Source organism: Bactrocera neohumeralis, chromosome 6, assembly GCF_024586455.1.
Source record: "Bactrocera neohumeralis isolate Rockhampton chromosome 6, APGP_CSIRO_Bneo_wtdbg2-racon-allhic-juicebox.fasta_v2, whole genome shotgun sequence".
NCBI lineage: Eukaryota > Metazoa > Arthropoda > Insecta > Diptera > Tephritidae > Bactrocera > Bactrocera neohumeralis.
The window spans coordinates 711,631-736,451 of record NC_065923.1 but is presented as its reverse complement, the minus strand read 5'-3'; the positions used below and the strand labels follow the sequence as shown (position 1 = coordinate 736,451).

Genomic DNA, 24,821 nt, shown 5'->3' with positions numbered 1-24,821 from the left:
TTGCCAGTTTTGTAGTGATATGAGGAGCATGAGGAGCACAGGTGATGTACGAGCTCGGCTAGCTTGTTGCACGCCCCGCAAGCTGCTGCCGGAGCAGTGTTGCCAGTACGCAGCTAATGCCACCAGCCGACTGTTTGTTTGTAGCTATGAAAAAATGTGGCATGTAAGTGTTTTGATACTAACTAAGTTGCTTTGCTTTACGGTCACACACACAGATACACGCATGCAAACGTATTGCATACCATATAAAAATACTCGTTCGTATAAGTTCGTGTGTGTGTGTTGTGGCATTTTATCTGCTCGGTCTTTTACTCATGTCCTTTAATAAGTTTTTCATTTTCATTTTGATGATTAGTGTGTATGCGTGTCTGGCCTATGCAAACTCACAGCTACGTGTCCGTATGTGTGTGTGTGCGAGTTTTGGACATTTGAAATTTATTTGCAACAACGCAATGTATATAAATATGTGGGCAAATAAATATTGCTACGCGTCAGGTAGGCTCGTTTACTTTTGTACACAGACGCGCAGACAATGCACTGGCGCTGCAGGTAAAGTATACGCCTAGTGGCGCCTTTCAAGCAATGCAGGCAGCTCTATGCACTTGCGTCTTTCTGCTACATTTTATTTTAGAATTTTTATTTCATTTATGTTTTGCACACACTCACTCGTGTTATTGGATTTTATGGTTGCTGAGTTGATAAGTGAAATTGCTTTGAATGCCAGTTTTTCATCAAACACATTTGGCACGGAAGTGTAGTTACCTCAGTGGATTAAAATTTGTAAATATAGAATGGCGCAAGCTAAAATATGCAACTGAGAAATATTTGAAGTTTGCAGAATTATTGTCCTTACGTTTGTGCGCATTGCTAGACAAAGTTTTAGCATCTCCAGCTAACAAGGTTTACATATGTACATATAATATATTCTCTAAACAGCGTAAAATTATGGAAAATATAGTTTATGTTTGCTCAACAGTGTGAGAAATATTCAATGATCAGGATTTGTTCGGTGACTATGATATATAAAACCAATATATAGATATTTTATTTATTTTACGAATTTCTCAATATTATACGTTACTAAAAGTAAATTTTGGAAAAAATTTGGTAAACAGTTTCTTCGCTAGTTCTTTATTTTTTGTAGGCCCTGAGCAGGAGATCTTAAAAAAATACATATAACTGGTAAATGATCATGGTGACGAACTGAGTGGATATAGTCCTATCCATCTGCCTGTTTGTCTATACATACGCGAACTGGTCGCTCAGTTTTTGAGTTATTTATCTGAGATTTTTTACAGTAAACTAGCAGTTTTCCGAAGAGTCTTAGAATTCAAAAATAAGATTGAAATTGAAAAACTAAATATAGACTTTTTCTTTATTACTGGAAGAGGAATTAGTAGTCACCAAAATGTCCATCATATATGTAGGAAGAATTCTCTTAGACACTAAAGATTTATCAATTTTGAGAGAAAAACCTTCATATCCTTCAATATATCATATATTAATACATACATACTTCCGTACCTTGTGTAAAGCTCCAATACAGCACTCAAAAGTGCCTTTATCTGCAATTGGCCTTATCGAGGTACATAAGGTGTACGTTTATCTTGCCTTCTCATCTGCCAAGTATGGTATGGTACTCTCTTTGTTATCTCTAGTGCACTTTACATCTAATTTGGTATTCCGCTATACATCCAGTTAAGCCCCAATTTATGTATGTATTTGCTAAAGTGACGCATTGTGCCCATCATTTTCAGTTATGTACAGCAGTCAAAACGGTGAAATCAACAGAGATTTTAGCAATATATAATTACCATTAGTAAATTACTAATTAAAATGGTTAAGGGTACAGTTATATTTGTGTATATTATGTGCTCACAAATCAGCTGTTAGTGTAGCGGTTACAAGTAATATCTTACGACTGATTTGTATGGGCAAATTTAATTTTAAATGAAGGTAGCATCTCTTAATCCACATTTTCAACAAAATTATGATATCTAATACAAAGTATTTTGGTCTACATAAAAATTCAATTTTTGTAACCGAATCCAAACATTATTAAGGGGTCCCGGTGGTCTAGAATTTAAAAAAAATCGATGTTTTTTGGTTGGTTCGAAAGTATAGTCCCTTAAGAATATACTGTATAATTTTTGCAAGGATATTCATATTATTTTAGCTTCTATAGCCGTTTTAGCAGGTAGCGCGCGGTCGAGGCGCTCGATGAATGGATACTTTAAACTCATTTATCTCAAAACTACTTTTTTCGGCGTGCCGTTGATGAAAAAAAAAACTGTCCATCCAAATCACTTGAAATATTAATATCGTGTTTATAAGATTAATATATATCGCGGGGACTACGATCAAATTTTAATTTTAGGAACTTCGATTTTTTTTCGATCTAAAACTGGTCCAAAAATAGTTGTTTTCAGAATCTGAACTTCAAAAAAATTTTATTTTTTGGCTGTAGTACCAGCGATAGATGCACTCCTACTGATTAATAATTTATTTGGTTTTTTGTTCAGTTGTTCAGAAGAGTCAAAATCGACAACGGCACCGAGAGTAATTTTTTAAGATTGCTTTTTTGGACGCCATTTTTAATATTGTTAAAATTTTTTTATTTAAGAAAGAAATATTTTTGTATTTTTCATAAGTGTATAAATAAACTGTAAACTGTTTTAAACCTTAAAAAAATTCAGAAAACACCCTTAATTTGAGCGTTCTAGACCACCGGGACCCCTTAAACAAAAGACACATATTAACGATATAAATTTAAAAAAAAAAAATCTTTTATAAATGTGCTGATGGAGAGTGGCAAATCGAACAAAACACAAGCATTAATAAAATTTCCTTATAAAATATAAAAAATGTATACATAGCTAGCGGGAAAGTGTTTCGAATGTGGTTATATGTAGTTCGCATTAAGGAGACTAAATGCGATCGAAACGCACTTAAAATTAAACAAGAATGCAAATGAAGGATGAAGTTTTCAGATATGGCTTTGCTATTATGTTTTAAAAGTGATTTTAGGTTAATGATCGTCGCACCTGGCTTGAATAAATTCCCACCGAAAGGTCCAGCTTTGAGCACTTTTGCAGAAATTGCCACCGTACCAGCTATAAAGTGGCAAACACTCTGTTCCTAGCCATCAATCGTCTCGAGCTTATCTGCGTAAGCAGACAAGCGGCTTCACGTTGGGTCACAAAAATAGCTCAACAGCTCTTGGAGGGATACTTCTCCCAATGTCGCAGGCAAGGGTGAATGGACTCATTCGGGGCCCTGTGGTTCGGGGGCCGTACTCTGCTACATAGCAGCAAAAGCGTTTTCTGTATGCAATGTACGGCGTTTCTGAGGATGTGCTTTATCCACTAGACAAACGCTGTGTAAACCCGAATTCCGAATTCTCGACTCTGGTGGAAGATAATATCGACCGAATATTGAACGCTTTCGTAAAATATTTGCAAATTTAGTTTCGGAGTAAGTTTGTTTATTATAAAACGGAAAACTAAACTAAAAAAAACCAAACTCCAAAGAATTATTGTATCACTGAAAACCATAAGTTAAAAAAAGTCCGTTAGATACGAAAAAATATTTTCTATGCGTTTCCTTAACCTGACTTGACCTGATTTAAGTCTGAGTAAGAGGTCCTCTGAAACATCATGTTTTCAAGTTAAAGCTCCTTGTAACCTTCTGAGAGTTAGAAATTGACTAGATAAAAATGTGTAACTAAGCTTTTGTGACTATTTCTGCTCTTTCTAGATACTACAGAGCTTGTCTCATGCAATAATTGTTTAAAATATAGATTATTATGGATAGAAATTATATGAAAGAAGCCCCAAGAAGAGCGAAAGAAGCATACAATTGCTAAATTATTATTCCTGCTCCCACACTCATTAAATTTTGCAGAAAATTTGCCTGCACACAAGTCCTTATTAGCCGTTTATCTTGCAACATGCAAATGCAGCGCTAAAATGTTAATTTTCATGCCACAAAACATACAGAAACACAAATTGCACGAGGAAGCACAAGAAATATTGAGAAAAAAAAAATATGCATTTACAAATTTGCAAACTACGGTAATGATATGTTAAATAAAAAGTGCTCGCACAACAACAACAATTTGAATGACTTACTCAAGTTGTTGCAGTGGCAAAGCAACAAAAGAGGGGCGAACACGAGAAATTACAGCAGAATAATATAGCCATATATGCTTGTATATGAATGTATTTATATGTAAATGTGTTTGTATGTGTGTGTATTTGTAACTGCTTCTGTGTTTCGCCTGCCGTTTGCTCGCAATGATGAATTTTCCTTCTTTCACCGCCATTGCCATTGCAATTGCCATAAAAATTATAAAGTTAATTTTGTTTAAGTAAAACTTTGGCATAGACATACGGACATTTATACATGCATGTGTGTGTTTCTATGCATTTTGCAGCGTTTTGCATGCATTCAAGTGAAATAATATAATAACATATACAAGTTCGAGCAGGTGTGTGTCTGTGTGCAGGGCATTTCCTATACATATACTTAAGTGTAATTATTTATTGCATTACAATTCCAATTCGTTGTTGTTGTTATTGCAGTTGTTTTGTTTTCGTTTCTGATTAAACCATTGGCCGCTAGCTTCCGCCCGAACCATTGCACCCATGCGCTCGGCAGCGTTTGTGGCCGGCCTGCTCACTGCTGCACTTGCCAGACGCTGATTATGGTGTTTTGCGAAAAAAATACACAAACAAAACAAAAAATATAGAAAAAACAATCAGCTCGGTAGAAACTATGGAAAAAATTACTTTCATCGCATGCAACTATAAAAATGTTAAGCTGCATTAATTTACTACTTGTCGATGCACGTGTACACACACACAAATATACATACATATATGTATGTATGTAGACATGCATATGAGCGCGTGCGAGTGCTTTCTTGCAATATTATTACGATTGCAATTGCATTTGTTATTATTATCTCTCTAGTGTTGTTGTTGCATTTTATAGTCATTGATTTGTTTTTGCTGTTTTTGCAATTTTTAAACACCGTAATTGTCATTCGTTGCAATTAAACAGGAGTTGTAATTCCGAAACACAACAAAGTAATAAGTAATAAGGTTTGTTCGAAGAAAAACTGGAGAAAACACTAGCAATTAGCTAATAATTAAAAGGCGGCAATATTTACTATATGATTATCTATAAATTTTTTCGATTTTTTCCCCTTTTTGTGCTCTCATTTCTGCAATGCAACAGCCGTTATGTAGATACATGTATATCTATTACAACTGTTTGTATGTGTGTGTGTGCTTCATGCTTATTTATACCAATAAATATTTTCGATTTAAATGCAGTGGCTTAGTGTGGAGCTTTCGGAATTTAATCAAACTAAATGGCGCAGAGCGCATTTAAAAAGTTACGCGAAAACTGCGAGCATGCTTTGAGTAGGCGTGCCCTGAATTGTGGAATCATTTACCGGATTGTGGTTAAAAGTATTTATTTCAATCGTGAAAAGTAGCTAATAGTCACATGCACAGTTATAAGTTGAATAAATTAAATACTATATACCGAAAAGAGTTACGATCGTGGCCCGATTTTGGAGATTTATAGCCCTAGTCTGCTGCACAAAATTTTACGGCAAAAAAATATAAAAGTTCAAGTGTAAACTGTTCATGTTTAGATCGTGGAAGGATCACATAATTTTTCTCTGTGTTGCAACAAATAGTGCTCTTTACTGTTAGACCTTTAAAAATGAAACTGAAGTCTTTTTCATACATATATCCAGGAATGTACAGTTCAGAACTTTTGCCAAAAAATTTCCGTTGACTTTCACAATAAGCGAAATTTTGAAAACCCGATCAGTGCCGAAGATGATGAACTATTGCATCCGACACGATCTGCGGACTTGCATAACCAGCAGGACTTTCGATTTATGTCCGATTAAAAACAAAACTTCTGCAGTATTTTACACCGTTACAATGATGTTTGAAATGATTTTGTTTTGACGAGTAAAGCGATCGCACAAGGTCACTTTGGCAAAAGTTAATTTTTTCGAAAAACTTTTTGGGAGAATTCAAAAATATAATTCTGAAATTTCGAAAATAATTTCACTTAATTGAAATCGTTTATTTTTGGAGCTTAAATTATTACAGGTTTACTACAAAAATATAATTCTCATGAAAAGTTTAGTTCGAGAAAATTATAGTTTTTCGAAAGCATTTTTAGAAAATTTCGAAATTAATTTGAGTTTTTCTGAAACTGGCTGATATTTATTACACATTAAAATATGATAACTACGATTTATTTTAATCATTTATTTATTAATATTTGATGATTTAAGATTTCAAGAAAATAATTTTACGAAAATATAATTTTGAAATTTCTAAAATTATTTGTAAATCGTTTATTTATAAACTTTTATTCAATTACGGTTTCAGAAAAATATCTCTTTCTCATACAAGACACTTTTCAAAATTTTGTTTTTCAAAGATATAAAAAAGTCTCACTTATTAGAAATCGTTTGATTTTGAATTTTAAATAATTAAAGGTTTCAAGAATTACAATTCTCATGAAGATACTGTGAGAAAAGTAAAGTTTTTCAAAATACTGATTTTGAAATCTCGGCACTAATTGTACTTTCTTCAAAAATTTTAAAACTTCGATTTATATCAATCGTTTATTTTTGAATATTTGGTCATTACAGGTTTCAGGAAAATACCTCTTTAACAATTAAGTTTTTCGAAAATATATTTTTGAAATTAGAAAATTTAGTTTTGAAAAATAGAAATTAATTTATTTTTTTTTAAATCGATTATTTATGATTTTTTTTATCATTTTGGGTTTCAAAAGATATATCATAACAATTAAAAAAAAGGTTTTTCGAAATTTTTTCGAAGTTTGTAGAAGAACATTTTTTAATCAGGTTTCAAGGAAATATTTTTCTCTCATGAGAGTATTTTGAAAAAAAATGGAAATTTTTCGAAAATGTGTTTTTTGAAATTTCGAAAATTATTTGACTTTTTTCCAAAGTGACGCTGACATTTATTAAAAAATAAAATTAGATGGCCCGTCATATTTCCATTGCATATTCATGAATTTTTTATTCTTATAAAATAAATGCACCCCTCCTACACAAAACAACAGCTGCTCCAATATACATACATAAGTGAAGCTGCAAATAACTTGAATAAGTCGAAGTCAAATATTATGAGGCACGAATAGTTAAATATCTTGCCTAATTCGTGCGCAGACATTATATGCCAAAACACGTGCAGAAGTATATGCTCTAAAGTTAACGAACCGGCTTCTAAGTTAATTTTCGTCACTTCACATACACACCTGTATGTTGTTTGTGGAATTTACGACAAAATAACTTTTAAATGACATAAAAAATTGTAGTAGTTGGACTAAATATGCAGCAAGAGCATAATTTTGCGACCAAATCGACATATTGCCAGTTAATTTGCGCAAACACACTCATACACGTACAAATACGCCAATTACGACTACTGTACTTGCGGTGTAACTGTTTATTTTCGATCGATTTTAGGCAATAAATAGCAAGCAATTAAGCACCAGCTTACGCGGTCTTCGCATTTAACAGCTCCAATTAACTAGTTTGCTCTTTATGCGCGAGTATTTTCGCATGCCACACACACATACATACAAACATACAATAAATATGTATGCATATATATATAGCATGTTCTAAGGTGTTTAGCCACATATCGTTAACTTATCACATTAACTAAGCCACTTGTGCTTGGCACTTTTGGTTAACTGACAACCTGCTGATCGTTTCACTTAGCATTCGTCTTCGTGGCGTAGTCTTTAGCGCAATTTTCAACACCGATGACGTAGATGGAATTAGAGTCGAGACTTTTTTCTTTTTTCGATTTTCTGCTTTTGGCACAAATCATTACTCCCACATCATTTGCATACAGTTAGACACACTTGGTTTTTTCATATGTTATGTATTATTTGTCCATAAAAAAATGAGGTGTGTAAATATGTGGCACATATCAATGTGATCATTCAATTTAGAATGCGCCCAGTGAATGGCGCTCAGCTTATGGAAGTTCTTGTTGATTTCTTTTCGATATTTTATACTTTTAGCGTGACTTACTTATGCGAATTCCTTTACGTTATGCTAATTTTCGAGTTATTTCGGTAATGGCAGCATTTTATTTGCGTACTTTGAGAATGTCATAAGAATTATTTATCTAGAAATAGTTTTGGTGTTGCTGCACAGCGACAAATATTAAACAAAAAATAAAATAATAAACAAATACAAAAAAAAGATATTCTTAGAACTTTTTTGAACTTTTCAAAGAACTTATAAATAAATATTTGGAAAGTTGGAAAGATCTGCAGTTAGAGCCGTACTCATACACCATTTGTTCATAGTTTATATTTAGCGAAAGCAAACATGTGGTATATATTTTAAAAGTTAACATTGTTTCTTAAGGAAATATTTTTATATTTTTGTTTTTTTTTATTTAATTTTGTTTGTTTTTTACCTAAGTATGGTTAGACTGTTTGCTTCCGCAGAACATTTTTATGTGGAAAATGGATGAATAAAAATAAAATCAATAAACACATAAAGGTGAATGAGAGCTTGAACACATGAACTTTTTGTTAGAGTTTGCATAAAAGGTTTTCTCCGAGATGATATGAGACAACTTTTTGGGAGCCGGGGTAAAAGTTATGAGTTATCTCAATGAAAATTGCAAAGCGTGTTTTACTCATGACAGTGTATCATTGTGCCTAAAATAGATGAAATTGATTTTTTGAACATCCGGCTAACTTTACTCCATATGACTTGTATGTGGGGTACATATTTCGCGAAGCCCAGGGAACGAAATAATAAATTTTGCCAGTATATGAAGGAATTTCATGGTCTCTGATCTCAGCAAGTCTCAAGAGTATAAAACGTTAAGTTAAGCGCATTGTCTGAAGATGACCATTTGAACGAAGATAGGTTAAGTCTTGACATTGTTCCATTTTTATACTCTCGCAACAAAGTTGCTAAGGAGAGTATTATAGTTTTGTTCACATAACGGTTGTTTGTAAGTCTTAAAACTAAAAGAGTCAGATATAAGGTTATATATATACCAAAGTGATCAGGGTGACGAGTAGAGTTGAAATCCGGATGTCTGTCTGTCCGTCCGTCCGTCCGTGCAAGCTGTAACTTGCGTAAAAATTGAGATATCATGATGAAAACCTATAAACTGTCATAACTAAGCCATAAATAAAGATATTAAAGTGAAATTTGGCACAAAGGATTGCATTAGGGAGGGACATATTTGAACGTAATTTTTTTGGAAAAGTGGGCGTGGCCCCGCCCCCTACTAAGTTTTTTGTACATATCTCGGAAACTACTATCGCCATGTCAACCAAACCCTAAAGAGTCGTTTCCTTCAGGCATTTCCATATACAGTTCAAAAATGGAAGAAATCGGATCATAACCATGCCCACCTCCCAGACAAAGGTTATGTTGAAAATCACTAAAAGTGCGTTAACCGACTAACAAAAAACGTAAGAAACACTAAATTTTACGGAAGAAATGGCAGAAGGAAGCTGCACCCAGGCTTTTTTAAAAATTGAAAATGGGCGTGGCGTCGCCCACTTATGGACCAAAAACCATATCTCAGGAACTACTAGACCGATTTCAATGAAATTCGGTATATAACACCTTAACACCCTGATGACATGTACGAAATATGGGTGAAATCGGTTCACAACCACGCCTTCTTCTATTTTGAATTCCATCTGATGCCTTCTCTGTATAATACATATATACATTATATACAATTCAATACTCAAAGTACACAAATTGATCTAATCTAATTAATTTTACAGCAAAATAAAAAAATATGTAAATTATTATCACTTTATCATGCGAGAGTATAAAATGTTCGGTGACACCCGAACTTAGCCCTTCCTTACTTGTTTTAACCTAATTTTCTGTTTCGGATACGAGTTCTCTGACTGCGTTCGTGCTGATAATGTAAAATGTATAGAATTTCCTGTGCTTTCTACAGTGTGTTGCAAATATAATACACCCTGTGTAGGGGGAAAATATCGGGATCGGAATGCATTGAACTTAATGTATATAGGACATTTTTTTTGCTTAAAAATATCGTTACAAATCAAAAGTAGCTGAACTTATTATCATAAATAAGTCTCAGAAACATACTTGACTTTTTATATCGCTCGAAAGTACTTATAAATTAGAGCAACAAAGGTCAACTTAAGCGTTGGCATTGTTTGAAATGTTACATGCTTGCCTTAGCGCACGCTTATGCTTAAAAGTTGCTTCTAGTTCTGCAAGTACCAGTGTTACGTATACGCCATGTTTAACCTTCAGCGATTGACTTACATTTGTAGGAAATAGGGCTTTAATTACCCGTAACTGGCGGTTATAGATAATTTTGAACGCGATGATTTGCTTACGAATTTTGATACGTCAAAATATACACATCACAAAGCAGAGGTGTATGTGTACATATGTGCGTGTGCATACCTAAATGGATTTCGCTAAGTGTCTACCTAAATATTATAGACTAATGTCCACACAGCTACCATAAAGCGGCGTGACGAAGAGTTCAAGGGAAGGAATTTTCATTTTGATATCATTACGCGATTGCATACAAACATACCTGTATACTTACAACAATATTAATACTAATGAAACAAACTTGAGCTCGAGCGGAAGGTAAACAAACACATAATGCACGCGCACATACAGAGCGGCGAAATACCTGATATAGCGGACTAAATCAATATTATGGAAACGCGAATATGATCACCAAGTATATAGAAGTGTGTAGTAAGTAATGCATTTGTGTTTGTATGTATGTTATGATTAGGTGAATTTTCTGGTATATTTATGCATTTGTGTATGTGCAAATGTTATTAAAGAACGCCGTCTTGTTTTTGAATTATGTATTTGTAATTTTTACTACTTTTTAGACTCCTGCCATAAGCTTTAAGAACAGGGAATAAGAAATTTCACACGAAGTTCGTAACAACGAGAGGCAAACGTCGGCGACGAAGTACTTGTATATATACTATATTAAGAATCAGCGTAACGAGCTAAGTCGATTTAAACCTTTCCGTCTATCTCTCTATATATAATATGTATACGCTAACTAGCCCCCCAGTTTTCAAGATATCGGACTGATATTTTTCACACGCTCTTTTCTTGGCAATAAGCTCCTCATTGCTGCCATATAAACTGATCAATAAAAACAAAGTTGTTGTTTTGAACTGTTCTTTATTTGACATCATATTCTCACGAAATTTTGGTTAAATGATTTATATACTTGTATATTAGGCTATGTACGTTTAAAGTCATATTTGCTAATTGCAACCAGCTTTGTGCTCTTATGATTTCCAAATTGGCTAAATAAATTCTCTGCTGCAGTGATGCGCATGTGTACCTAGGTATACACATACCTTTGTATACAGTTTATATACCTATGTATAAGTATATTATGCACTAGTGCGCACAGATGATAAAGTCAAGTAACCCCAAGGAGCCCCACAAGACTTCAAATTGCTTGCATTAGTTGTCATATGACAATAACATGCTTAATAAGATGGCCAGAGGACTCTTGCGTGTGTAAGTGTATAAGTGAGTGTGCTTAGAACCTACTACAAATTAAATATTTTCCTTTTAACCAAAAAAATCTTTATTGAAAAGGCATATATGCATTTGCTTAAGGTCCGCAAAAGTTCAAATTTTTTTTTCAATAAAACAATTTTACCTTTCATCGAGGCCCCACTGTATATGCCACTGCAACGCTGTCAGTGGACGCTGTCAAAATACTTAGATGTTTATATACGCGCATTGCGCAGCGTTAACGTTTACATACATACAAATGTACACAGTGTTGCGTGTATTTGTTGTTGTTAGCTACTTAGTGCGCTTATGTTTTGAATTAATTACTTACTTGGGGCATGCAGCAGCGCTGTCTTAGCTGCAGCAAACGCTGGCGAACATTAGGTCGAATATAATGCATTAATCAGATATGATTGTGGCAATAAACACAGTCACACAAATAAATAATGGTACGTCCGTGCAAATAAACAATTGTGTGCATATGTGAGACAATGCCCGGCAGATATACAATGTGCAGATTTAGCTCACTTGTGCAGTGTTCATTTGATTTTGCCTTGCAAAATTTGGTAAGCGTTGAATGCTTTACGACATATAATAAGAAGCTTTCTTGCTTAAAATTCTACTTATTCTGAAGAAAGTTGATAAAATTTGTTCAAATAATGGAAATATTACTATCTAAAGTGATATTATTTTTTCGGTGGAGGAACTAATTTTTTTCGATCTATATTTTGACCTGAAGCTTACGCCAAGTGGCTGTGGTACAAGTTTTGTTATTTTTTTACGAAATTTGTTATTGTATAAGTTGTACACTGGACGGTCAGTTAATCACACTACTAAATTTAGCCTAATAATATAACGCCCCCTTAAAAAGGTCTCTTAATTTTAAGTATCACTAAATATATTAATTCTACATAATATTAGGGTGGGTCAAAAATAACTTTTGATCTTTTTCTTTACATACCGTAAAAAAATCGTAAAACTTTCAGAAATGGTTTTTGCTAAATCAACTCCAACCTGAAATCGTAAAAGAAAGCTTTTCAATTTTTTTATACCTATACTTATATATTTCTGGCTTAAAATTTATATTTTATATTAATATATTTTTATACTTAATTAACTAATTATGTTAATTGGTATATTTTATTAATTATATAAAGTAATTAAATGTATCATTCCTAATAAAGGCAATTTAAATAATAAAATAATAATAAATTAGAAGTTCCTCAATGCAAGTCACATAAATTCATCTATGCCTCGCTGTGTAATTTATTTAATTAACTTTGCCGCTTGCCACAATTTGCCATAACAGATATTGATTATTCTTTCTTGAGCAGACCGCAATAACTTGCCTGCCACCGCTTCGTCTGCGACCGTAGTAGAACATGCAACAATGTGCCTTGATAGTAAAGTATTTACAAATATATGTGTGTGTGGCTGTATTGGTGCATACCAATGCGCATAAAATATAATAAAATAAGTATAAATTCACAATTTTACGCGCGCCTCCTCGAAACTAATGCAATTTTAATGCCATTTCTCGTACTCCATGACGTATAAGTAACCAGCGATGGTGCTGCCATAAGCCAATATCCAGTATGTAATGCGAATGTATGTATGTATGTATATATGTATTCCTGGCGCCTTGCCTTATGCCTTATCTTGCGAAGTGGTTTCTTCGGCTTCAATAGGGTTTCTTACAAGTGGCACTTTATACATATATATATGTACATACATCCGCATACATATATTATACAAGAATATGTAGAATACGTGTAGAATCCAAACACCCGCAGTGTAGGTGTTCGTGTGTTTGAGCGCGCATCGGCTTACTCATTAGTTTTTTATTTCGTATATAATATAACTTTATTTATTATTCATTTTCGATTCCTATATTTTATTACCGCCCACATATGGTGTTATGCCTTCCGCCACCGCAAGCATAGCCACACCATGGAGCTGTCCAGCGCGCCCCACCGTTACCAATAAAAAAGTACAAAACTGAGTACGCGTTCATACGAAATGCACATAAATACAAGTGTATGCATATATGTATATGTATGTGTGTAAAATAAGTATCCTCTTCCTATTCAACACCGTGCCTTTGTAAAATAACTTCATTCCCATCCACATTTAGATATCTGCAGTAGTGCTTTGGCTTCGCTCATTTTTCGCAGCCGACTTCATCGCTCACTTTCCTTACTTGCTGCCTGCCCAGTCTTGCGCTCACGCAAAACAACAAATTTTCTTATATTTCCATTCCTTCACTCCGAGTTTTTGAGCTTTTGCTCAGGCTACTTACTTCATTCATTTATATATGTTATATAAATACATATATATGTACATATGTGTGTACAATCATTTCAATCCTCAACATTCACATTTTTTTCTGCTCATTTCCACTCCAGCTGACTTTCATGTCTGCCTGATAGTTTTAGCGGCATTTTCTTCAATGGCGTCAGTACATTCAGCGCAACAAAAACGTAATCTTGCCTTTATAAGCACGAATAGTTGGTCACAGTCGAACTACCAGCACGAATAATATCACTGCAGCGTGAGCTCATTCTCTCTCTCACACTCTCTTTGCATACATTCTACATTGCTCCATTTCTTTGTCATGCCCGTTTCACTGCTTCAACATTGTAGAGTCATTTTATATTGTTTGCTGTTGAGCTCATTCCATTCATTAATTTTATAAGAAGAACCGTATCGCATAATAAATAATTAATTTAAACGTCGCCGCACCCAACTTTTGTAGTTTCCAAGACTTTGCAGTCTTGCGGCATGGCCGTTGTGTGGGTGTTCATGTGGACGATGGTGGCGCGGGGAGGGGAAGTGATAGTTCGCAATGAAATAAATTAAGATTGCATACATTAATATTGTTTTTATGCAAGTGTGTGCGTGTGTGTATAAGTGTGCTAAGTAAGGCGAATGGGGCTTAAGAGGTATGCGGCGTGTGGCAAGCAAGAATTTGCAACGGAACGCGTTACGCTGTCGAAACTTCTTGGCCGATCGAACGGCTGATGCACTTGTGGATAACGGAAATGAATGATCAAGTTCAATGAAATTTAATTTTATTTAATTAAAGTGATAGTGTATATATATAACGGAATGTAAAATTAAGGCAATATAATATTTACTATGATGCCTTAAATGTAAGCGTGTAAAAAAGAAGTCGACAGTGACTATGAAAAGAGATAATGATACGGAAGTTTAAGTGCGTTATGATTGTTTCGTTACTTTAGCATCGGGGTTGCCATCAATAGGAAAACTTAGGTAAACTGATATTCTATAAGCTTTACAGACATGTCGTAATTGTTTTTGGACATAAGTTTACCAAAAATTGTTTCTTCATTATTTTGAAGTTTATTAATGAGTTTTAATTTTATCTAAAGCTCAATTGATAACTTTCGTAGCAACCTCTGAAGAATAGCTTTTTGTGAAATATTTAAGAAAATGGTTTCCAGCTAATCATAAATTTCAAACCTGTTTATTAATTTTTCTGAAAGCTCAACTGAGAGTTTTCGAAGAAACCGCTGAAGCTTTTTATGAATTATATATTCGATAAAAAGCACTGCCAATGTATGGTTATATCAAAATAGCTTATAGGTTTACTTAAATCTTGGTGTAAAGCTTCCGAAGCAAACGCTGAAGAAAGGTTTTTCCTAAGGATTGAAAAAAATATTCAAGCAAAGGGTTACCAGCTAACGAAAATGATTGAATTTGCCGTAAAGCTCAGTGGAGAGATTTGGAAACCACTGCAGGATAGCTAATACTAAAATAAGGCAATAAAAACTAATTCCGTTTCAGTTAAGTGGATCTTAGTGGATACGACAACATATAATGTACAATATATAAAAGTAAATTTTGTAAACGTAATATTGTCCGAAGAACGTTTTTTTTCAAACTTAAATGTAACACAAAGCTTCCTGAAAGCTCAAGCACCAGCAGTGACTAAATATTTTATTATGTCTGCACATAATTTAATAAAAAAGAGCGGAAAGCTTCATACAACACATACGTAAAAGTTAAATTTGGAAATCTATTTGTCTCCAATGAAATATTGTTAAAAGTTTATAATTTTAAAAAGCTGCTTCAACGCTTTTATAATGTAATCATATATTTTAATGAAAATAATATGAAAGTTTTATTCAATGCACAAGTCAAATTCGTAATTATAACAGTTTAACGAGGAAGGAAGGGCTAAGTTCGGGTGTCACCGAACATTTTATACTCTCGCATGATAAAGTGATAATCGAGACTTCATTAAAGTTTTATTCCGCTATCATCATTGGTTCCTAATGTATATATGTATTATACAGAGAAGGCATCAGATGGAATTCAAAATAGCGATATATTGGAAGAAGGCGTGGTTGTGAACCGATTTCACCTATATTTTGTACATGTCATCAGGGTGTTAAGAAAATATTATATACCGAATTTCATTGAAATCGGTCTAGTAGTTCCTGAGATATGGTTTTTGGTCGATAAGTGGGCGACGCCACGCCCATTTTAAATTTAAAAAAAAAGCCTGGGTGCAGCTTCCTTCTGCCATTTCTTCCGTAAAATTGAGTGTTTCTGACGTTTTTTGTTAGTCGGTTAACGCACTTTTAGTGATTTTCAACATAACCTTTGTATGGGAGGTGGGCGTGGTTATTATCCGATTTCTTCCATTTTTGAACTGTATATGGAAATGCCTGAAGGAAACGACTCTATATAGTTTGGTTGACATAGCTATAGTAGTTTCCGAGATATGTACAAAAAACTTAGTAGGGGGCGGGACCACGCCCACTTTTGCAAAAAAATTACGTCCAAATATGTCCCTCCCTAATGCAATCCTTTGTGCCAAATTTCACTTTAATACCTTTATTTATGGCTTAGTTATGACACTTTATAGGTTTTCGGTTTTCGCCATTTTGTGGGCGTGGCAGAGGGCCGATTTTGCCCATCTTCGAACTTAACCTTCTTATGGAGCCAAGAAATACGTGTACCAAGTTTCATCATGATATCTCAATTTTTACTCAAGTTACAGCTTGCTTACGGACGGACGGACAGACGGACGGACGGACAGACAGACATCCGGATTTCGACTCTACTCGTCACCCTGATCACTTTGGTATATATAACCCTATATCTGACTCTTTTAGTTTTAGGACTTACAAACAACCGTTATGTGAACAAAACTATAATACTCTCCTTAGCAACTTTGTTGCGAGAGTATAAAAAGATATTATTGGAAATTCATGAAAAGATTCTCATGAAGAAAGTGCAGTGAAGCGATTTGGAATTACATAACGGCTACCAAAAAAACTTAAATTACATTTGCGTGTGTCGGTTACATTGTAATTAATGAATAAATAGACACTTAAGACAATAATGTATTAGATTTAAGCATATAGATAGGGTGGCTTATATATGTTTTCCGACTGAATACAATTGGTCTACACGCTCAGTTTAGCATTGCAAAATAGCGGTCAAGCCGAATGCCGGCTGTAGCCCATTTTGTTGGGCTCCTTTATTTTCTGTGAATAACGGAAGTTTTAAGTGCTATTAAAATTCACATCCGCTGCCGCAAATCCCATGTAAGCGAGCCATCTTGGCAAGCAAGAAACCAGCAAAGATTAAATGGAGAAAAGCAACAACAAACGCAGGCCGTTCCGCAGCCGGTGTTAGCGCCTAAAAGCCTGCATTTCCGTTCAGCTGAATGCTAAGCGTGTTGTGAAAGCCGAGTTAAGCGACGCGAACGAGCGTTTGTTATACGCGTTTACTATAAAAAAGCCGAAGCGAATTTAACAAGAATCATAGTTATGCTCACGACTCAATTGTTTCGTGTTTTCGGGTCGTGTATTTGCGGCAATGCTATTTGCTGTGAAATTTATTAATAGACGTGCAACATTTGCATACAGGCGGTGCAACGAAATGAAAAGAATTATAATTCAGCAAAAAAATGCATACTAAAGTGTAGAAACGGAAATGGCTTAGCAAGGAATCAACTAATTCCTCTTTAAATAAATCGCTATTCTCGCAGGATAAGCCAAAGCAAAATGAGGAAGGCGCGCAAAAATACAAAAAGGATTTCCAGCGAAGCAGTTGGCGCATATAAACTGTGTGTGGCAGCGTTGGCGTGTTGGCGTGCCGCATGTTCACACATACACATACAGGCAAATAGGTATAATAGTTTAGTTGCTTTACTACTTTATTACATTGTTGACTGCTTTTTGTGGCGGCAACAAATTGATGTTCGTTTCGTGCCGACGTTAAATATGCAACGAAATGTCTGCAAAGGAAAGTAATAAACTCCGTTGCATGGCCGGCTAGTGACGCCTTCGCGCCTGACCAATGGGGCGGTCATTTTTTCATACATGCTGCGAGTTTGAAGCCCGCATTCGACTTTGTAGCCGATGTTCCGCGCTTAGTACCGATGAGCGCTCACTTTTTGCATATGCTTCAATACAATTTTTGTTTCTTGTTCTTTTTTAGCAATTTCGCCTGCGCGTTGTTGCCTACTCTGAGTTCCTGAGCGCATAAATATAGACAAGCGAAATATTTGCGCTTTTTTGTTGTTGTTTAATTTAAGCATAAACATGATCACGTGCTTGTCATACATATTTCATGTGAAAAGAAATTATGTGCGTTTTTTAAGCCGAAATTTCTACAGAAGTGTGCAAAATGTTAGCACACACATAAACAAATAAGGCAGACATTTTTCATGCATCTTTATTTTTCGCTAGGAGGCTGAGAAATGTTGCGTTAAATATTTGAAATTAGGCGTGTGGAAGCAGCTGTAGCGCGTCTCGTTTACAGCGTGTAAACATCTTTAAAAGTACTCACACAAACACACAGTTATGCACACATACTTGTAACCTTAGTATAAAACCCCTAAAATATCCTTACTTGCCACAAAACGCCAACTGTTCATATTCAAATCCACCAAGCTGCATTTGTTCACACACATACTCGTCAAACTTGTAGAGCGCGTGCGTGTGTGTGCATGCATATCATTGGCGCTTTGTAAAAAAGCCATAAAATATATGAATAATTGAAATAGAAGTCGGAAACATTTTTATGGCAAGCGCGCGAACGAGTCTAAACAAGCTACAAACTGCACTTTACAACTACGAAGGCAGCAAAGGTCGAACACCGTTGAGCAGCTGAGATGAGCGCTGTGCCTCGTTGAGTACAGCGGGCGCCATACACATAGACACATGTCCTTTTGTTTGAAAAAAGTAATGTGTGGCTCATGTGTATTTGTTGGGGCATGTGTACTCTGCTTGCTACTTTCCTTTATGGCAGCCGTTTACAAAACAAGACGACGCTCCCACGGCAGCCTGAAAAAATATAGGCAGCTGGGGTAAGTGTTGTTGTGGTTTGATTTATACAAGCATTTTGCTTTTTTTTTGTTGTTCCATTAATATGTGGCACCATAGTTGCCTTGAAATTTGATTTAATATTTAGATAAGTTGAGTTGTTGATGTTTCGTGCAGTTTTTATATTTAGAAGTTTCGAGGTATTATAATTCTAATTCTGTTTTGAATATACGGCATATTTGCACCCTGCAAACGATTATTAGAAACTAAGGAAGCTCACTTCTGTAATACCCCGAGAGAAGCAGGGTTGTGTGATAAACTTTGCTAAAAAGATAACTTAACATAAAATGTTCTTGTAAACAACTCTTGGTCATTGTCTGTTCTTGTGTTTTGAAATTGACATGTTGCAGCCACTCGACTCAGTTACCGATTCCTAAGTAAATGCACCTTTGGTTCACACAATACAATATTCTTACAATATTTTGGAGGGATGTATGTACATTAGTCTTGGTGATAATAGACCTTGTAGGAAATGAATAATGAAAATGACCACATATTTTGTAAATTTTCAAAACTTGATTTCACTATATAATTGTGGACTTTTGCAAGCCCTTCACCATTAATATTTTACAATTTATTTCTGACTATTGAGAAAACTCAATGCTCAGATCGACCCAGAATTAGAATATAATTTGAGTTGAGAGTGTTGCAGCCATAGTCTCCTGAGAGGAAACTGTAACTTCGGCTGCTCCGAAGCTATAATACCCTTCACCGGTGCATTTGATATAACAAGAAAGGGTATGAAAAGTATAGCATAGCTGCTATATTGTTATAATGAATAATTTATTCGGAGATTGTACCGTAGCCTGGGACATTAATCCAGGCGAAATTTAGTGAAGATATCTTGTCAAATAAAACAGTTTCGCATACAACGACTGGATTTGCATATATCAGTTTGTATGACATCTATATATCGCAATATAGGATGCGCAGATGTAAAACATAGTTTCTTTAATTGTAACATGAGTTTGGTAAATAATCCAAAATAGAAAAATATGTGAATAATTTCAGATCCATGTCTTAATAACTGATGGATTAGTTCGACTATTTTCAGATGGACAGTGATGGCTAATGCACTCAGCTCACCATGCAGATCATTTACATACTTATATTTTTAATAGGGTCCACATCGTTACCTTCTTAGTCTTATAAACTTTATGGCAAACTTGATAGTGCCTAAGTCTGTTATAAAGTAGAAATTTCACCAACATACAAGATTTTAGAAGGTTTTAATGATCCCGTACAAAAAGTTTCAAAAACGAGGAGAAAATGTTTAACAAAATAAGTAATATTTTATATTCGTAATAGCTCTCTATAAAATACATATCGCCAATATTATAAATCTCTGGTAGACAAAAAATTCTAACCATATCTTATCTTTTCTTTGCAGGCTAAAATGATTGAAAGTGGACATCCTTGGATGGGCGCAGCGTCGACCTCTTCCGTAACCGGTTAGTTAAAAGCATTGATAATATTATTTAATAAAAATTAAGCCAAAAGATAAATAAGATTTCCAACATCTCTTTTAAATTATTCACAAATACCAAATATTTATTTTAATTTATTTTACATTTAAATAAATTTTCTTAAGCACATGCATCTATTTTTCGTGAATAGTTATCAAACTATATGTAGCAATTATCCCAAGAAATCCATATTTCTCGACATTTCAAATTCCGAATTTCTCTTCTCCTTCCCACTGCATCGTCTCAGCAGACAGCTACCAGTATCAGTTGCAATCGATGTGGCAAAAATGTTGGAATACAAATCAGCAAAATCTTGTGCAACAATTGCGGTTTCGTGAACGCGGTCCCCTAAAGTCGTGGCGTCCTGAGGCAATGGCCGAGGCCATATTCAGCGTATTGAAAGAGGGTCTCTCGCTATCGCAAGCAGCACGCAAATATGATATTCCCTACCCCACTTTCGTTTTATATGCAAATCGCGTACATAATATGTTGGGACCCTCACTGGATGGCGGCACCGATCCACGCCCGAAAGCACGCGGACGCCCACAACGCATTTTGCTCGGCATGTGGCCCGAGGAGCTCATACGTTCGGTTATCAAAGCGGTTGTATTCAGAGATTATCGTGAAATTAAAGAGGATCTGGCACATGTGTACGCCAATGGACAAATGCAAGCGGTAAATTTTAAGTTATTTGTAAAAAACTGAAAATTTTGTAAAAAAATAATTTCATAAAGAAGAAAAAGCTAAAACATTTATTTTCGCTTACCTTTTTCTGTACTTCACAGGGCTCCCCTTTCGGCGCCGCTGGTAATGCAGCAGTAGCAGCCGCTGCCGCCAACGGTTATCATAACGCCGCCAAGTTGGCCGTACAGAATGCCGCACTCGCGCCGCCCGACTCGCCCAGCCCACTTTCCACGATGACCGAAACACTGCGCCGCCAAATTATGTCACAACAACAGCAATCGCCCATTTCACAAACAATGAACATGTACAAATCGCCAGCTTATCTACAACGTTCGGAAATCGAAGATCAAGTATCGGCGGCGAATGCCAAACAACACGCCGACGCACGACGCACCTCCGACAGCATGCCCGATCTGAGCGCGCTCGGCGGCCTAATGGGTATACCCGGTTTGAATGTGATGCCAGCGCAAGCGGCCACGCGCGCCAGTCAAATGCATCAGAGCGGCGCCGGCTATGCCAGAGAGCGTGAGCGCGAACGTGAACGCGAGAGAGAACGCGAACGTGAACGTGAACTAAAGGAGGCCATGCAAGCGCGCCAATATGGCAATCAATCGCGCGGCTCCATTGGCGCATCCAGTGCCAGTAGCCAAAAGATGCCGGCCACAGCGACTGCGGCGGCCGATTCGGCGGCAGCAGCTTACGCGCACTACAAGAACAAAGAGCACGCCACCAATTACGCGTTCAATAAACGTTTCGCCGAAACGCTACCGCCCGGCATCGATTTCGAAGCAATCGCCAATGGTTTGCTGCAGAAATCGGTGAATAAGAGTCCGCGCTTCGAAGACTTCTTCCCCAGTGAATTCTTTGGCAATGCTGAAAGTGCAGCCGGCGCTGGCGCCGCCTATCCGCCCACGCGCGAATCGCCGCTCATGAAGATAAAGTTGGAGCATCAAGCTAGCGCCGAAGTGCCGCATGAGGATTGAGCTGTGCGGAAGTGAGCGCGCGGATGCATCGAAGCGTCCGAGGAGTGAAAGCGTTAGCGTGCAGGTGTGTAGTATCCCAGGGCAGGGTAAGGCAATAATATAATTTAGTAGTTGTATGCCATATAGTATATGCACATACATATATTAAAAAAAGCACACACTTATATACATATATGATATAAATATTTATGGATATTTTGAGGAAGTAGGAATTCTTTAAGAATACAATGTTTTGACTGCTATTTAACCCCAACGTATATAGGTTAGTTCGTAGGTTTTAGGTATACCAAATTACATACACACGTATACATGTCTATATTATATGCAAAAATTAGCTGATAAGTCTAAGTATATATCATAGTTGCTTTATGCGAATAAGTAAGCCTTATTTTAAGTTCTCGCTTAGTCGTAGGCTAGTGTTGAAGCTATAAGCGAGCGGGTTGCTGTCTAGCGCAGCTAAGTATGCTAAGAAAATATGTAGGATTTGTAGTTAACAGTTTTTCTTTAAGTTGTATGTTGACTACGGTTAAAGAGACAAACAGTTTCCAGTGACTTTGAATAAAATGAGCAAGTAGTAGAGAGTAGCAGCAGCTTAGCGACCAGCTAATGCTAATTTCTGAATTTTTGTTTGATTTATTTCCTTACTTGCATAGGATCTCGTTGTAATACACATGTATACATAAGCTCGTTGTAAATTTATTTATTCGCTTGGCGGCATTTCTCCTTCAAATGTGCGATTTGTATTAATAAAGCAGAAATACATAAAAATAATTAATTAAAAAAAATTATTATGCATTAGAAATATATGTAATTAAAATAATAATAATAAGGGAAAAGTATGTATTTATAAAACAAAGTTTTCGCAAATAATAGACTTGAGCATTTTTAAATGTACGAATAGGTGTCTAAGTGTCAGCAGTGTATTTAATAGCTAAGAATTTAGTGTGTATGTATGTGTTAAAAATATTTTTAAAAAATTTGACACTAAAATAAATTTAGTAAGTGAAATAATTAAAAGAAAATAAGAAAAAATTTTGAAAACAAATAAGTATATTAAAAATAATATGAAAAATAATTGATTTGAAACAAAAAAATTAAAAAATTTTTTATTAAAGAGGAAAAAATTACACAGAAGTATAAATATATTTTATCCAACTTCCATTTTGCAAATGCCTTTTTTTGAATAATAAAATAAATTAAAATAAAATGGAATAAAAACATGCTTTTAGTTAAGCCAAGTTTGCTAAGTTTTACTTGGCTGCTTCTAAAATGATTATTTAATTGTAAATAATGTACAAATTAAGATAAAAACTGTAAAAAATATACTAAAAGTAAGCTAAAAAGGTAAATTTACTACAAATTATATAATCTTGCAAGCAAGTGCAGTGCTCTTCAGTAGTTATGGGTCCAAACACACAAATGCATTTTGCATACTCATGCATAACTTGCAAAAAAAATTGCTTGTGTTTCCTCACACACACACACACATACACATACGCGTTTGCAATAACTATAAAAATTCCAGATGGAAAAGTGTAATGGGAAAATTAAAAATATTTGATGAAGATTTATTTTTGCTTCGCTATTATTGTGTTTATTTTAAGTACATATAGAAACACATGCACATACATGCATATGCATAAATAATTAATTAAATATGTGTAACTACTTTACATTGTATTTACCAGTTATATAGGCATAAAGTAAGCTGTAATGCATATTGTAGAATTATATACAACAAACATAAGGGCATACATACATACATACAGTGTAATCCAATGATAATTACTGTAATATGATGGATATGGAGGAATAAGTCAACAAAACGTGTATGCGCTGATGCAATGACGTGAATAAATATTTTTAGTTAATCGTGAATATAAAATAAATTAATTATTTGTGTTTTATTTCAACTCGGCTAAGCATATACATACATATAAACACGTATGTGCGGTGAGTATAGTTAATTTGTAATTGACCTTAGCCAGAAACACTGGGAAAACAGTAAGACAAATTGTCATTATATAAAAGTATTACAGATTGTTAAATATAAATATTCCATTTGTTGTACTCATTCGCCCTCCTTCTCTTGCTCTCTCTCTCTACCTCTCTTTATTTGTACCTTCTGTCACTTTTCTGCTCAAATTTGACTTGTGCGAGTCTATTTAAAGTAACAGAAATTGGCATCCTGAAGTGAGATTACTTAAATGCTAAAGCGATTTAAATAAAGCTTTTGAACTGTTTGGTTTAATACTTGAATACTCTGAACAAAAAATAGGGTTAAACTTTTGCCACATGTTTGAAAATTCGAAGTGCGAAAATTTGGTAAATTAAAAATTAACAGGAGTTTGGGCATTCAATGAAGAAGCTTTAAAAAGCCTTAGAGTTGTATATAGAATTTTTAGTAAGGTTTTAAGTAATCACACAAAAAATTTTTATAATTGATGATTATATTTGCAAGCGTTTGCATCAGTTTAGTAACATCTTCACACACCCTGATATTGCAACATATTGACCTTAAATGAGCACTCCTATTTCGAGTATTTTTTGAAGTACTAAAGTAACCGGTTAAATATAACAACAGCGAATATCGTATAATACCATAAAATTTCCTTCTATTTAAAAAATAAAAATATTGATTACACCAAAAAGGGCATAATAACCACATAACCGTAGTTTGTCTAACGCTTAATGCGGCATTTACCAAATTTGA

The 24,821-nt window shown here is 34.9% G+C and overlaps 1 protein-coding gene across 4 annotated transcripts in view; it reads left to right on the top strand.

Annotated features, from left to right (window-relative positions):
- Positions 1–24,001, top strand: part of LOC126761226 (protein bric-a-brac 2) — an 87,209-nt gene extending 63,208 nt beyond the window's left edge. For 3 of the 4 annotated variants that reach the window (XM_050477214.1, XM_050477213.1, XM_050477212.1), the window contains exons 3-5: positions 20,366–20,426; positions 20,689–21,116; positions 21,227–24,001. In XM_050477214.1, the coding sequence (XP_050333171.1) occupies positions 20,366–20,426; positions 20,689–21,116; positions 21,227–22,108 (1,371 nt within the window). In that variant the 3' untranslated portion in view covers positions 22,109–24,001. The remainder of the gene's footprint in view (positions 1–20,365; positions 20,427–20,688; positions 21,117–21,226) is intronic. The other variant, XM_050477215.1, reaches the window with a different exon arrangement.
- Positions 24,002–24,821: the final 820 nt, after the last annotated feature.